Consider the following 15,889-nt stretch of genomic DNA (forward strand, 5'->3'; position numbering starts at 1 on the left):
CCATTTTGATTCCTTTGTTGATTTTTTTCCTTTACTTTAAAAATACTATTTTCTTAAAAATAAAGTAAGTGGTTGCTTATAAATAAGTAAATTAAGCAGTGAATTCTGTCAGTCATTGTTTATCTAGGAACATCTATATTTTACATTCATTTTTTGAAGGATAGTTTTGCCGGGTATAGAATTTTTGGTTGACTTTTTTTTCTCCCAATACTTTGAATGTCATTCCATTGCCCTCTTGCCTCCATTGTCGCCAGTGAGACGTCAGATATTACTTGTCTTGTTGTTCCACTTTCTGTGATGAGTTGTTTTTCCCTTGCTACTTTCCATAGTTTTTCTTTGTTTCCACCTTCAACAGTTTGAGTATGATATGTCTAGGTGGGAATCTCTATATTTATCCTACCTTTGGTTGGGTAATATTTATCCTATTTTGGCTTTGTAGATTAAAGTTTTCATCAAATTTGGGAAATTTAGGGCCATTATTTCTTCAGAATATTTTTTGTCTTTTCTCTTTGCTCTCCTGGCACTCCCATTATATGTATAGTGGTATGTTCGTTGTTGCTCCACAGGTCACTTGAGGATGTCTTCATTTTTTCAATCTTTTAAAATCTTCTTTAAAATTTTTCTTTAAATTGAATAGTTTCTATTGATTTATCTTCATATTCACTGATTTTTCTACCATCTCAAATCTGCTACTGAGCCTTTCTTCTTTGTTATTTGTATTTATTGAAATCCTGTGTTTTCATCTATTCTCATAGTTGCCTTGAAGTCTTGGTCATCTGTGTCCCACAGCTGGGAGCACTCAAAGACAGTTTCTGTTAACTTCCTTTTTTCTTTAGTATGGGTCACACTTTCTTGTTTCTTTGAAAGTTTGAAAAATTTTTTTGTTGAATATTTCACTTAATATATTGTAGCAACTCTGGATTTGACTTTTTCCTTCTGAGAGTAGTGATTGTGATGGGGTTTTTTTGTTTTGTTTTGTGTAAGGAACTGCCTTGGTCTGAATTTGGTGGCTGTCTTCCTCACAGTGTGTGGTTGTTGATGTCTCTGCTCAGTTATTTTTTTGTTTTTGTTTTTGTTTTTGGCTTGCCTTTCCAGGAGTCACCCCTGTGTCTACACAGCACTTTTAAAACATATTCCAAAATTAAGGAGGGTGGGTAAAATATATTTGGAAAAATACTGATGGTTGTTGAAGCTGGACAGTGAGTACGTGAGTTTGTTGTTATACATTCTCTTTTTCTTTGGTATGTGTTTAGAAATTTTCCTAATTAAAAAGTAGGGGGAGGGCTTCCCTGGTGGCGCAGTGCTTGAGAGTCCGCCTGCCGATGCAGGAGACGCGGGTTCGTGCCCCGATAAAATGCCAATTAAAACTCCAAGGAATCTTCACTTCCTGCCCATATTATAAGATGAAAAAAAAAAAAAAAAAAAAAAAAAAAAAAGTAGGGGGAAAGTATGAACGAGTTAACTATTTCCTTGGGAACAGGAACAAGGTGGGAAGTAGAACAGAAGTATAGTATGCAGTGGAAGTGTACTGAGTAGTGATTGTGGTCATGTATTTACACTGTGCAGGGAATTTAGAAAAGTATGTTTATGTCTAGAAAACTCAAGAGAATCAACTTGAAATATTACTAGGATCTTATAAGGTAATGAGGTAGAAGATATGCATAGGGAAGCCAGTGGCCAACTCCTGCAAAGGCAGTGTCAACTGAAAATGGTGGAGTAAAAGGCATCTTAAGTACAAGCTACCCGGAAAAATTCTTAATCAAAAAATGAGACCCACACATCATCAGATTTTACTGAGCAACATAGGAGATTTGATTACAGATTTGATTACAACATAGGAGATTTGATTACAACATAGCAACATAGGAGATTTGATTACAGGGATAGGAAGCTGTTTCTCTAAGGGACAATTTGATGAGGATGAGGAAGGTTGTGGAGATGGGCGGGCAGCATAAGGAGCCCCTGAGACAGATCTGCAGCGAGCCTGCCCTCTGGAGCCAGGCAGGTGGCGGGCGGCAGCCTGAGCCTTGTGTCCCTACTGTGTTGTAGTCGGGGCGGTGCCCGTCCTCTCCAAAGACTCCATGTCAGGGAAGAAGGGCCACCGCTTTGTCCAGGTGAAGACCCCGCACAACCCCTTAGACTCCAGCGCCCCCCTGATGAAGAAGGGGAAGCAGAGGGAGGTCCCCAAGGCCAAGAAGCCAACCTCGTTGAAGAAGGTGTGTGGTGTTTTGTTTGAAATTGGGCGCGAGAAAACCTACAGACTCTCCTCTATCTGTGTTACTCCTTTCAACTCTTACATTTTTAGATTTTAACCTTCACTCTCATTTGAACCTGCTGTTGTCAAGATGGGTACACGATTCTCTGAAATACGATCCCTTGCTCTTCCCACATGGTGTGCTAGAGCGAGTGAAGCAGGGTGCCTTAACTGCTGGAGGGGGAGGCCTTATTTATTTATTTATTTTAATGCTTTGGAGTGACATGGACAGAAAACCAGAAATGGGGGGAGTATGTTCTCATTCACATTTTTTACCCTCATTCTACCCAAGGCAATCTGTCTAATGCTCAGATTTGGTAAATATTGGACACTTCCTGGCACACGTTCTTTGATTTAATTTTCAAAGCAGCCTGTGGAGTGTGGTGGGTCTCAGACGGAGGAAGGCATGTCTTGCCTGGGGCCAGGTAACAGTTGAGCTGCACAGTTGCATCAGAGCCCAGTTCTCACATGCCCTGCTCTGTGCACCCAGGGGGAACATGCTGCTCCTGGGCTATGGGTGAGAGGGTTGGGCCCACCCATGGTGGGGGGTGGGGAGTAAGGGCACAAACAGGCACAGTGCCAACCAGCTAAACTTGGGTGGCTTATTTTGCAGAAGAGCTTATTTTTAAGTGCAAGTATTTAGGTGTTTTGATCGTTTATTTAATTTCAAAGATTATTTTGAAAGAGCGGCAGGAGAGAAAGCAGCAGCGTCTCCAAGAAAATGCTGTGAGCCCAGCTTTTGCCAGTGACGATGTGCAAGATGGAGAGAGTGGTGGTGACGACCAGGCCCTCGGGCAGCCTGACCCCTCAGGTACTGAGTTCTGTTGGTTCGTTTCTTAAAGAATCCTTCAGCGGGGGCGGCCGTATGCACAGCCAACTCTGGGCTTTGCCCAGCCCTTGTCCCTGTGTGGTAAAAGCACGTGGGCGTTGGGCCTCGGGAAGGCAGAAGTTTTCAGTCTCCTAACTTGACAGTAAGAGGACGTCCCTATGGGCAGGTGGAGCTTCTGGTGCCTCTGCTTCTCAGGGGTGAGAGGGACAGAGGGGTGAGGCCCCTGAGTTCGATCTGTGTGGCATTGGATGGTCCTCGCAATTTGAAGTGCCATGAGAATTAACACCATTAACTGCAGAGCTGCTTGCCCACAAGTGTGTGAGACATGGTGTCATACAAAAAATGGGTTAAGTAAGCATTTTAGTGAATTATACATTCAGAACAGTTCACAAATCAGAAGCATATAGCTTGAGGACTTTTTACCAAGTTCAGAAGTGTATCAGCCCCACAGTCCCCATGATTCCCGCCCAAGGCCTCAGCCCTGTCTGCAGCCCCACCCGTGAGCTTTCAGGCTTTGTTCCAGTGGAATCTTGCAGTGTGTGCCCCTCTGGCCAGCAGTATGTCTGTGGCCTGTAGAGGTAGTTCCAGATTGTCATTGCTGCATAGCATCCAGGTGTACAAACGTGCCAGGTGGCATGTGAGTGTTGTGGGCGTTTCCACTTTGGGGCCATTAGAAGCAGAGGTGCTGTGGCAGCATGGGATGTATATAGAGGACGCGAGCACCCCTCCTGCTGGCATTTCCCCAGGGTGGATCTTGGGGTTGGGTCCACTGCCACCCAGCCTAGAGGCTTCTGCCATACAGGCTGCCAGGGGTTTTACAAGCTACGCCTATGGGTGGTGGAGAGGCCAGCCACGGGACATTGTCTTTCCTGGTGGGTGAACTCCTTCCTCTGGTAATGTTATTGCACTTGCACTTTGGAAGTGTCTAGAGGTAACAATTTGAGTGTTGTAAGATGAATCCTGTCTGATGAATCCTGTCTGATGATGCCTGCAGTGGGGCCTGGGGCACTGTGCTTACTCTGACACTGGGTGTTGAATTCTTTGCCCACACCTATTGTGGCTCTCCCAGTTTAGATGTTCAGCTTCTCTTTTAAGGGTTATTTGGTAAAGGAATGGTTTCAGGCATTTAAGTGCAAAAAAATTAAGAACTAATAAACCTGCTTTTAAAACTTATTGATAAGAACTTCAGGTTAAATTTCAAAATTAAAAAATAAATTTGGCCACTGAAACCACACATTTAAAAATGGTTAGGGAATTCCCTGGTGGTCCAGTGGTTAGGACTACACACTCTCACTGCCAGGGGCTCGGGTTCCATCCCTGGTTGGGGAACTAATATCCTACATGCTGCGTGGTGTGGCCAAAAAAACCAGAAACGGTTAAAATGGTAAATTTTGGAAATATTTGCCGCAATAAAAATAAGTAGATAACTAAATAAGGGGCGGGGAGGCACCTCTAGGCAGCGCAGAGAGTCGCCCGGTTCTTCTGATTTCCCAAGCCATTCCCATCACTCATCTGCCTGCTGTGACACTCGGTGGCCGTGTCTGGATGTGGCGGGTGTGTGCCGCCGAGTCTGGCTGCTCTGGCGACACTGCCGCTGTTGAGCATTCCCTGCCTCAGTCCCCACAATCTGTGTGTGGAGCCCCGGAGGGGCCATGCTGTAACTTCTTTCTCTAAAACTCCAGGGGGAACGAAAGAGTTGGTATCCTGTGCTTCTGTGGCAGAGAGCAAGTCAGAAGACCAGCTGGGAGCTGAGCCCCAGAAGGAGGTGGAGGCCTGCCCCAAGATCCACAGCCGGCGGTTCAGGGAGTGAGTGAGCCAGGCAGCTGTGCCTGCAGTGGGGCCTGGGGCACTGTGCATACTCTGACACTGGGTGTTGAGTTCTTCGCCCACTGGCTCGGCTGGGCCCCGGTGTTTGCATCCTCCCGGTGGAAGGTGGCTAGGACCTGGTTGTAACACATGCCAGGGCTACCTAATCTGCTCCCGAGAGGTCCTAGTGCTGTGATGCCAGAGGTGCCCTTGAATCCAAGCTGTGGTTGGGGGAACGGGTAGTGAGGTGACAGCCCGTTGCATCTGGGTTCCCTCTCATTGTGTAATTTCTGTATGTAATTTCTTAGGGCACTCCGCCTCCTTCCCTCCCACTTTTCTTCAGGATAGACTCTCCAAACATTTTTTTTCATGAGAAGAGGTGCCCAGGAGTGGCTGCCCTGGGGACATGGGGCCCAGAGGTCTTTTGTCCTTTGTAGTTGGGGCTGGAGAGGATGCCACCATCCATACCTTTCATAAAATCCTATCAGGAGTTCCACCTTTTTGACTAGTATTGCTCACCAAAGCGTGATTTCTTGAAAGGGGCATGCTGTCCCCCTCATCCGAGGTGTGCCAAGAGCAGTGCGCTGGAGTGTCGCAGCCAGTGGGAACGTGACCGTGTCTAATGTTTCTTTCAGCTACTGCAGCCAGATGCTCAGTAAAGAAGTTGACGCTTGTGTTACGGACCTGCTGAAAGAGCTGGTTCGTTTCCAAGATCGTATGTATCAGAAAGATCCAGTCAAGGCTAAGACCAAACGCCGACTTGTGTTGGGGCTGAGGGAAGTTCTCAAACATCTGAAGCTCAAAAAGTTGAAATGCGTCATCATCTCCCCCAACTGTGAGAAGATACAGTCGAAAGGTAAGGGCGCTGTGTCATCCCTGGCGTGTGGCCCCCTATAGTACACACCTTCTGGCCACCACACACCCGTCAGCAGCTAAGGGGCACCGAGGCCTCGGCACCTCAGTTTGTTTCATTTTCTCTTAATTGAGTAATTTGTTTCCAGATTTTATGGGATCAGCCAGCTCATTCCTCTGTGAGGCAGGTTGTGGTCTTCACAGTGTGGCTCAGCTGGCCTGCGCAGGCCTCTTGTGGTTACTGGTCACTCACACCACAGAGGCTTTGTGACTGTCAGCTAGGTGGTCCCTGCATTGGGCTTTTGTCCGTTTTAAATGTGCTTGCTGAGTCTGTGACTAACTCATCTGTCCACTGATTAAAGATGGGTTTGTTGGGCTTCCCTGGTGGTGCAGTGGTTGAGAATCTGCCTGCCAGTGCCGGGGACATGGGTTCGAGCCCTGGTCTGGGAAGATCCCACATGCCACGGAGCAACTGGGCCCGTGAGCCACAACTACTGAGCCTGCGTGTCTGGAGCCTGTGCTCCACAACAAGAGAGGCCACGACAGTGAGAGGCCCGCGCACCGCAATGAAGAGTGGCCCCCGCTTGCCGCAACTAGAGAAAGCTCTCGCACAGAAACGAAGACCCAACATAGCCAAAAATATAAATAAATAAATTAATTAATTAATTAATTAAAAAAAAATAAAGATGGGTTTGTCCAAGCACTTGGCCATCTTACTGATGCTGGAAGGTTTGTTCTGTTTTTCAGGATGTGATATGCTGGGCGAGGTGACCAAAAGATGGACATCTGTGACACCTCCCATTGGCCCTTGGGGTGGTCCATTTTGTGTCCTCCTCAGGCTGTGCAGTAGAGGGGTTGTCAGTTAAGAGTAGAATGCTGTCACTTAGACACTGGTCCTCCATCTTCGTGTAAGTGTTCGGTGTCCTTCTCTGCTCCTATTCCTCTCTCCTTCAGTGTAAACTTCCTCTCGGCTGGAACTGGACTTTGAGGGATACAGTCCAGATCCTAGCCCTGAGCTTTTCCGGTTGCTGTTCCAGTCTGAAGACTTGAGGTTTTCTGACTTGCCTGCAGCACCTAGGGGCACTAGGGCAGCAGCTGGACCTGGTCATTGCCAGCCCAGTGGGCTCGTCCCCGTCCTAGTTCAGGGCAGATCCAGTCCCAGCCATCAGAAAGGGGTCTCAGGGGACCTGCCTGTTCGATTGTGTGCTGGCAGTGTCCCCACCACAGTCCCATGGCAGGCGCTGAACTTGAAATGAAGCACTCCTCAAGCTCTCACCCGGCTGCCTGAACCTCTTAAGGCAGTGGGTGCATCGGGCATTCTGTAGCTTCTCTCCGGGAATCGTTCCAGGGTCTGTGCTTTCTGTGCAGCTGTCGTCCTGGGGACAGCCTCCCCCATTTCCTGTTGGGGTGTGGTGTTTAGTGGCTCTCGTGCACTCCTTTGTCTCGGGGTGTGCACATCCCCCAGTGGCTTATGAGAGAAAGGGTACATGGCAGCACATTTAGAAGATGGTGCTTGAAATCGAGGCTTTCTGATTTCTTACTTTTTCCCCTTTGTTCTCCCTTCTCTCTGGAAGCTTGTGGGAAGTTCATGTGCCCAGCGTTCCGGGAGGTGGGGGCAGTGCCCTCAGTTCTCGGACGTGCTGTTGGGTTTGTACTCTGAATCTCCCTACAGTCGGTCCTCTCTAGGCTCTTCCTGGAACCATGTTGCTCAGATGCTGGGCCTCCTGCACTGCTGTCCTCCTGTGACTTTTCCTCTTCTTCCTTTCACCTCTTTCGTTTGGTTCTGTTTTCTGTAAGGATTCTTCAACTATGTCTCTTAATCTTTCTGTAGAGGTTTTTATTTCTGCTATTATTTTTAATTTCTGGGAGCTATTTTTATTGTTTTCTGAAGTTTCTTTGTGTGTTGCAGCTGCCGTTGCTCTGTGGATGTGTTTCCTCCCTGAGAATAATAGTGATGTGAGGTTTTCTTCTCCCTGCATAGCCTCCCTTTCCAGGTGGTTTGCTGTTTTGATCTCATGGTGGAGGTTTCTGCAGATACTGGTGTCTGCTATCTGTTTGTCTTTTTTTTTTTTTTTTTTTTTTTTTTTTCTGCTGTGTCTGGCCTGAATGGAGGTAGCACAGGGTTTCACAGGCTCCCGACGTGCAGGCTCAGCGGCCATGGCTCACGGGCCCAGCCGCACTGCGGCATGTGGGATCTTCCCGGACCAGGGCAGGAACCCCCATCCCCTGCATCAGCAGGCGGACTCTCAACCACTGCGCCACCAGGGAAGCCCTTTTTTTTTAATTATTAAATTTTTTTGGTCACACCGTGGAGCATGTGGGATCTTAGTTCCCCAACCAGGAATCGAACCCGTGTTCCCTGCATTGGGAGCACGGAGTCTTAACCACTGGACCGCCAGGGAAGTCCCCTGTTTGTCTTTAACAGCTATTAAAGCTGACTAGAAATCTGGGGGTGGGGCTGGCATTTAAAGGCTTTGAGCTGCATTTGAGGGCAGTGGTTCTCAAACTGTAGTGAGCATCAGAGTCACCCAGGAGGCTGGTGAAGACACAGATTCCAAAGTTTCTTCCTGAGCAGGTCCAGCAGGCCCCAAAATTTGCATTTCTAGTAAGTTCTTTGCTGCTGCTGTGGATGCCAAGCTAGAACCTATGCTGTAGGATGACAGCTGGGCTGCTGCTCTCTCTCTCTGACTCCATACTCCCTGGGGAAGAACTCTCTTACCTCCTGCTGGGAGTCTGTGACCTTGTCCTTATGCCCACCGTTAGAAGTGTGGGTCCCAGTGTTCCACAGACCTACCGCCCTGCCTCACCAGAGGCCTGGCACTGGCATGTCGGCTGGGTGAAGTGGGTCTGGACACCAACTTGCTGTCACCTCATCTGAACTTCACCCTGTCTCTGAAGTGCCTGATGCTGCCAGTTAGCTGCCAAGCTCTGGGGATTGAATTGTAGGATATAAATGGCTGGGTCTAGGGGTTTTCCCATTGTTGGCTTAGGTCAATTGAGTCAACGGTTTGCGTTTCAGCTTCCAAAACTTTTTTGCTCTTATCTTGCATTCTCCTGTGGATTTCCACCTTTAAAATACAAACCAGGGACTTCACTGGTGGCGCAGTGGTTAAGAATCTGCCTGCCAATGCTGGGGATATGGGTTTGAGCCCTGGTCCAGGAAGATCCCACATGCCACAGAGCAACTAAGCCCATGTGCCACAACTACTGAGCCTGCGCTCTAGAGCCCGAGAGCCACAACTGCTGAGCCCATGTGCCACAACTACTGAAGCCCACGTGCCTAGAGCCCGTGTTCCACAACAAGAGAAGCCATTCCAGTGAGAAGCCCGTGCACCTCAATGAAGAGCAGCACCCCCGCTCGCCGCAACTAGAGAAAACCCCCATGCAGCAACAAAGACCCAAAGCAGCCAAAAATAAATTAAAAAGTAATAATAAATTAAAAAAAAAAAGACAAACCAAAAAACGGGAATGTGTGTATTCAGTTGGCAGTCCACCTTGCTCTTTCTTTAAGCCCCCACTCCTCTGACTGTGGCAGAGAATGGAGCTAAGAATGTACTGATGGGCATCTCAAGGATTTGTTATGCATTTAAAATATGTTGTTTAATCATCCGCCCCTACATTGTTTTTTTTTTTTTTCTTTGAAGCATAAAGAACTCGATTATGTGTTTTAGGAATGTTTATACCTTGGAAAAGATAGCCAATAGATTGTAGTCATTTTACATGTAAAATTTAGTATTACAGCCTGGGATTATGTTAAAATACTGTATTTGCTCCGAGTGGCATTTTCCTGATAATTCTGAACTTAAACTTTAAATGGAAATTGTTTACCTGATTGAGCATTTGCTTGTTTTAAGTTGTCTTCCTGTGGAACTTTGAGAAGTCGGCACTTGGAGATGCTTTCAGCTCTCACTAGTAACGTTGGCTGGGAGCTGGGCTGAACAAAACTGTCTGGACTTGGCTGCTGTGTCGGGGAAAGCAGGGCATGCTTCCAGTGTCCTCTCCCGGGGGAGTCAGAGAGGACACGCTGCATTCCCTCAAAACGAGATGTGACAACACGTGTGAAGTGTGATGTCATCTACCAGGGAGGCTCCTTGGGGCTGGTCACATGGGTACCCTCTGCCTGGCATGTCCTCACATTCCAGACTCACAGAAGGAAAGCTGGTGTTCAGTGTAATCCTCATATGCATTTTGGGTACAGTAGCCACTCTTCCCAGGTGGGGTGACAGGGGTCCTCCCAAAGCCCAAATTCAGGGACCAGAAGGGTCAGCCAAGTAAGTTGGCCTTTTTATGGATGGCAGCTGTCGGGCCGGTCACATTATAACTCTTTTCTGTACACCGCTGTAACAGCCTTTGTGACCAGCTCCTGGGTTGGGGTGGACACAAGGCAGAGACAGACCCTTGAGTGAGAGGCCATGGGGCTGATGTTGAAGAGACTCGGTCAGCCTCCCATGGTAATCTGAAAATATCTCACTGTAAGGAACACAGCCATCGCCTCACCTCTGGTCCTGTCTCCCCCTTTTCACCACCTGCCCAGAACTGTTTTTTCTTTAAAGTTTATATCCCCAGAGATTTCATCCTCATCATCTTTGATACTCTGCAGGTAGATCTGGGGCAGGGGGGTGGGCAGAGTTCAGGGATATGGGGCTTAACCATTAATCCCCAGTCAAACCAGCTGCAGAATGAGTTCCCCGTTCCCTCAGAGCAGTAGGATGTGCATTTGAGAAGTTCCTCTTGAAAGAAGATTAGGTAATTAGATACCAGGTGATAGGAGATATTGGGAAATTTTTCCTTCTCATGCAGACGATGTGTGTTCGCTCAGGAATTGGTCAGTTTGTAGAGGAACCGGGGCAATGCCATGCTGTAACCTCCTTCCAGATGCTAGGTTCAAACAGCTCACCATGCAAGAGGGCAGGATTCAGTGCTTGTTACTTTCCTTTGGGAGTAAGTTCCCCCAGATACTTCCCACCACCCAGAGGCAACCACCATTGCCATATTTTGATGTGTCCTTGTTAGTCCGTGTGTGTGTGTGTGTGTGTGTGTGTGTGAGTGAGAGAGAGAGAGAGAGAGATCTGGTGTCCTGGATCCCATTTGTGCCTTGCTCTTTTAGTATCACAGTCTGGCTCGGGACCCTCCCATTCTTCTGGCTGCACAGTCCCGGGCTGATGGTCACTTCAGTTGCATTCAGATTTCTGTAGCCGTAAACAAGGATGCACCTTTCACACTGTAGTTTTTTTCTTTTTTCTTTTTGTTTTGGCCACGCTGTCCGGCATGCAGGATCTTAGTTCCCCGACTAGGGATCGAGCCCACACCCCCTGCAGTGGAAGTGCAGTCTTAACCACTGAACCACCAGGGAAGTCCACACACTGTCATTTCTTACTGAACATCTCCATAGGTACATTCCTAGAGCGAAACGGCCTGTGCACTTACCAGGTTAACGCACATGCCACTCTGCACCCCGGGGACACTGCAGCCCCTGCAGCCGGGCTGCTGATTCCTCCTGGCCTCCCCACCCTCTTGGGAAGATTCTGTTAGCATGTTCTTGTGAAGGGAGGTTGAGCACCTTTCCGCTTGTTTAAGGGCTTGGCATTTTCTGTAAATTGTTGATTCTTTGCCCATTTGTCTTTTAGGATGTCAGTCTTTTTTATATTTACGTGTACCTTTTTTTAATAAATAAGACTCCCTTTGGGTAAGAGTTGTAAATATTTTTGTTTTGTCATGTGTCTGTTTTTCTTTAAACCTTTTTTGGCCATGCAGAGACTTCAGGTGTGTACATATTGGTATTTTTTATTCTTGTTTTTATCGCATCTAGGTTTTGTCATTCATCGACCTTCCTACTCCAGGGTTATTAAAGATTTTTTTTCTTAATTCTGTTTTTTTTCCTGGTTCTTCCATGTTTTCATTTTTGTTTAGGTTGAATGCATTTTAGTCTAAGATGGATCTTTGCAGAGGCTGACCCGCTCGCTGTCCCTTCTGCACCTTCTCCGGTGCTTCAGAGTGCTTTTGCAGACCTGCTCACGCCCCACGCATTTGGGTCGTTTCTGGACCTTCCATTCTGTCGCTCTTCATCCCCTCGTTTATGTTCTTGTAGTTTTATAGCAAGCTTTAATACCTGGCTATGCTAGCCTGACGTTAGTTTCCTTTTTCAAAAGGCTGTTCTCATATTATGTATTGGGTTGGCCAAAAAGTTTCTTTGATTTTTAAGTAAAAATAAGAGACACATTTTACATTTTCACCAAGAACTTTATTGAACAACGTATTCACCCTTTTGTTCCACTACCTTCTGCCATTTTTCAGGCAACTTCATAATTCCACCTTCCCAAAACTTTTTGAGCAAAGAACTGTCCTGGGTGCCTTTTACAGTCTTCCAGGAAATGGAAATTTTTTCAGTCGAGATTTTTGTAAAGGCTGAAATAAATGGAAATCTGAAGGTGCAATGTCTGGTGAATACGACGGATGAATCAGAACTTCCCAGCCCAGCCAAGCTGTAACAGTTTTTGCCTGGTTATCAAAGAAACATGCAGTCTTGCATCATCCTGATGGAAGATTATGCATTTTCTTTTGACTAATTCTGGACGTTTTTCAAGTGCTGCTTTCATTTCGTCTAACTGGGAGCAGTACTTGTTGGAATTAATTGGTTTTGCAGAAGGAGCTCATGATAGAGAACTCCCTTCCAATCCCACTGTATATACACCATCACCTTCTTTGGATGAAGACCAGCCTTTGGTGTGGTTGGTGGTGGTTCGTTTTGTTTGCCCCAGGATCTCTTCCGTTTCACATTATTGTACAGTATCCACTTTTCATCACGCATCACAATTTGTTTTAAAAACGGAACATTTTTGTTACGTTTCAGTAGAGAATCGCATAAGGAAATACAGTCAAGAAGGTTTTTTTGCTTAAGTTATGTGGAACCCAAACATCAAAGCGATTAACATAACCAAGCTGGTGCAAATGATTTTCAGTGCTTGATTTGGATATTTTGAGTATGTCGGCTGTCTCCTGAGTGGTATAACGTTGATTGTTCTCAATTAATGTCTTGATTTGGTCGCTGTCAACTTCAACTGGTCTGCCCGACCATGGAGCATCAGCCAGCGAGAAATCTCCAGCATGAAACTTTGCAAATCACTTTTGACACATTTTATCAGTCACAGCACCTTCTCTGTACACTGCACAAATCTTTCTTTTGCATTTCCGTTGCGTTTTTACCTTTCTTGAAATAATAAAGCATAATATGCCGAAAATGTTGCTTTTTTCCTTCCATCTTCAATATTAAAATGGCTACACAAAAATTCAATTTTGATAAGTTTTTTTAAATGCATGCTGATATGACAGCTGTCACAATACAATCTAACAAAATTGTTTCGAATGAAGTTAAAGACAGCTAAGTGCTACTAGAGACATCTTACGGAAAAAAATGAACCTTTTGGCCAACCCAATATTTTTTTATTTCTCAAAAAAATCCCACTTAGAGTAAGTTACAGTATAAAAAGTTTTACGTTAACATAAAATTGACACGTGATCATATTGGATCATTCCATCCAAGAGCATAGGTGCCTTTTGTTTAGATTTTCTATTGTGTTTCACTAGCATGTTGAAGTTGCCCTATAAATCTCTCACGTTTCTTGCCACATTTATCCCCACCTGTTGTAGAATTTGGTTGCTGTCACGTATAGAGTCATTTCTTCCGTTTTACGTTCTAGCTGGCTGATGCGTGTGTGCATACTGGGGGTTTCTGCACTACTCACACACAGACATCCAGATGTGATCCTTCTGTTGGTGGTAACTCGTCAGTGCTGCTGGGTTTCTGGCTCCACAGGCATGTCACCCGCATGCAGGGCTCCCTTCACTCTCTCTGCTCTCAGTGCCACCCCCGCCCCACTCCTGCCTGGCTGGTGCTTCGCTGGGAGGCAGGGTTGGAGGTACTCAGTGACCTCTCTGGGCTCTGGATTTCCATCTCTTAAGTGGGGTGCAGCCTCCCCCTCAGGGTTTTGTGAGGATATAGGAGCCAGTCCACATGAGGCCGTTAGACTGAGGGTGGCATGTGGTATTCAGCAGATACTTACCAAGCCTTCATTTTTCCATTACGCACAGCACCTGCACCAGATGTTGACTTGACGTGGACATGTTTCATCATGTTTTATTGCTTTTAGAAGTGTCTCTCTTGGAGAGTTGATTTCTTCCATGTGGCCGAGAGTAATAGTGTACTTGCACCGCAGTGACTGGCTCTCTGCTGGTGAAACCTGGCCTGGTACACTGGCTTGAGTAAGGAAATAGCCAGGAGTGTCACTGTCGGGAAAAGCCCTTGGCGGCCAGTGTCACCAGCATGCTCGTGTGATGCATTTCCATGTCATTTTCGTTGTCCTTTGACCAGGTGGGCTGGACGACACCCTGCACACCATCATTGACTACGCCTGTGAACAGAACATCCCCTTTGTGTTTGCTCTCAACCGCAAAGCTCTGGGGCGCAGTCTGAACAAGGCTGTTCCTGTCAGCGTGGTAGGGATCTTTAGCTACGACGGGGCCCAGGTGAGATGGCGAGGGGGCGCATCTTGCTTGTGGGAGGGAGTCGGGAGGGATGGTGGTTGTCTGCACTTCCACAGCACAGCAGCGCTGAGTCTCAGGGGCCCCAGTGTTGAAGGCAGCAGCATTGGTGGCCTCCTTTCCTTAAAAGCATGGAAGTGTGATTCCGAATTTAGCTCCGGTGCTCACTGCTGCCGCAGAGGAGCCTTAAGCAGGCCTGAGGTCAGCACCTGCTCTTCCCTCGGGCAGCACCGCAGGCGGGCATCACCCTGCTTCCCTGTGGAGGGCGCCATCACCAGTTTGCAGGGGATGTCACCTGTGCTCTCATTTCTGCCCAAGGACCAGTTCCACAAGATGGTCGAGCTGACGATGGCGGCCCGGCAGGCGTACAGGACCATGCTGGAGAACGCGCAATGGGAGCTGCCGGGAGAGCCTGGGCCCCTTGCACCTGCTAGCCCACCCACGCAGGGCCCCAGCTGCTCTGCAGAGGACAGACCCCTGGCCCCTGCCGGAAAAGAGGAGCCACACTACAGTGAGTGCTGGGGGAATGGATTTGGGGTTAAGCCTCCTCTAAGTCTTCGTCGACACTGATTGAAAAGGGTGCCCAGGAGAGCAGCATGGCCACTGTGGCAGGACTGGCTGCAAAAGGCCCCGTTAAGACCCGGCCCTTGTTTAAGAGGTGGTCTCAGACTTGGGAGGGCTGGTCAGTGGATGTCTCAGACCTCGGGTCAGATGGCATCCAAACAGAGGGCATGCTTGAGGACAGCTGTATCCCTGGCGGGCGGTTGTCAAGGCCGGTGTGCGCCAAGGTGTTTGGTGCTGCTCACGAGGGGGTTGCAGTTGGGGACTTGGGCTTGAGTCCTTGCTGGGCCCCATCTAGGGAGCTGGTTCGCTGGGCAGGCCACATGCTGCTTGCTTTCTCTGCCGTCCATCAGCTGTGCGCTTTCTTGTTTCCAGTTGAAATCTGGAGAAACCATTTGGAAGCATACACTCAATGTGCCCTGGAACTGGAGGAATCGCTGGAGGCTTCGACCTCTCAGATGATGAACTTGAATTTATAAAAGTTCTTTCTGTGTGTTTCTGTATTTGGGGTAAGGGGGCGGGAGCTAAAAGACTTTGGGGTCTTTTTCTTCTTCTCAGTTCTTCGTTGACCTAGTGTGTGTTTTGTATGACTGTTTAATTGGGAAATTAACCAGCGGTGTTCGTAGGCATCCAAAAGCTGCAAGTCCCATGGATGGGCACTTGGTATGCTGGTGGAAACCTTTTCACAAAGACTCGGGATGCAGCCTTGGCCCTCTGAGTGCAATGTGAGTCTGGAAAATGCTGGAAAAGGTGGTACTTGGAGTACTCTGCTGCTAAGGGAACGTCTCTCCATTGCAGAGTAGCTGAGCCAAGTTAGTTTGTGGAAAGCAGCGGGGGGCCGAGGTGATGTGGCTGGGAGGCAGCGGGGTGCCAGCCTGATGTTCCCGGTCCCAGTGACCCAGCACAGCCCTGCAGAAGCCGCTGGACGGGTGCTGTGGGAGCCAGTGTTAGTGCAGGAGCAGTGGGGTGGGGAGGGGTGCCTTTCTCAGGTTGTGGCTTTTCGGCCAGAAGATTTGGGGGTACTTGGAGGGTTTGCTAAAATGAGCCTC

General features: G+C 47.7%; 1 protein-coding gene across 1 annotated transcript in view; it reads left to right on the forward strand.

Moving 5' to 3' along the window:
• Positions 1-15,319, forward strand: part of SECISBP2 (SECIS binding protein 2) — a 39,198-nt gene extending 23,879 nt beyond the window's left edge. The window contains exons 11-17 of the mRNA XM_007445621.1: positions 2,050-2,216; positions 2,927-3,077; positions 4,766-4,889; positions 5,525-5,745; positions 14,110-14,264; positions 14,598-14,790; positions 15,216-15,319. Of these exons, the coding sequence (XP_007445683.1) occupies positions 2,050-2,216; positions 2,927-3,077; positions 4,766-4,889; positions 5,525-5,745; positions 14,110-14,264; positions 14,598-14,790; positions 15,216-15,319 (1,115 nt within the window). The remainder of the gene's footprint in view (positions 1-2,049; positions 2,217-2,926; positions 3,078-4,765; positions 4,890-5,524; positions 5,746-14,109; positions 14,265-14,597; positions 14,791-15,215) is intronic.
• Positions 15,320-15,889: the final 570 nt, after the last annotated feature.

Source organism: Lipotes vexillifer, unplaced genomic scaffold, assembly GCF_000442215.2.
Source record: "Lipotes vexillifer unplaced genomic scaffold, Lipotes_vexillifer_v1.1 scaffold72, whole genome shotgun sequence".
NCBI lineage: Eukaryota > Metazoa > Chordata > Mammalia > Artiodactyla > Lipotidae > Lipotes > Lipotes vexillifer.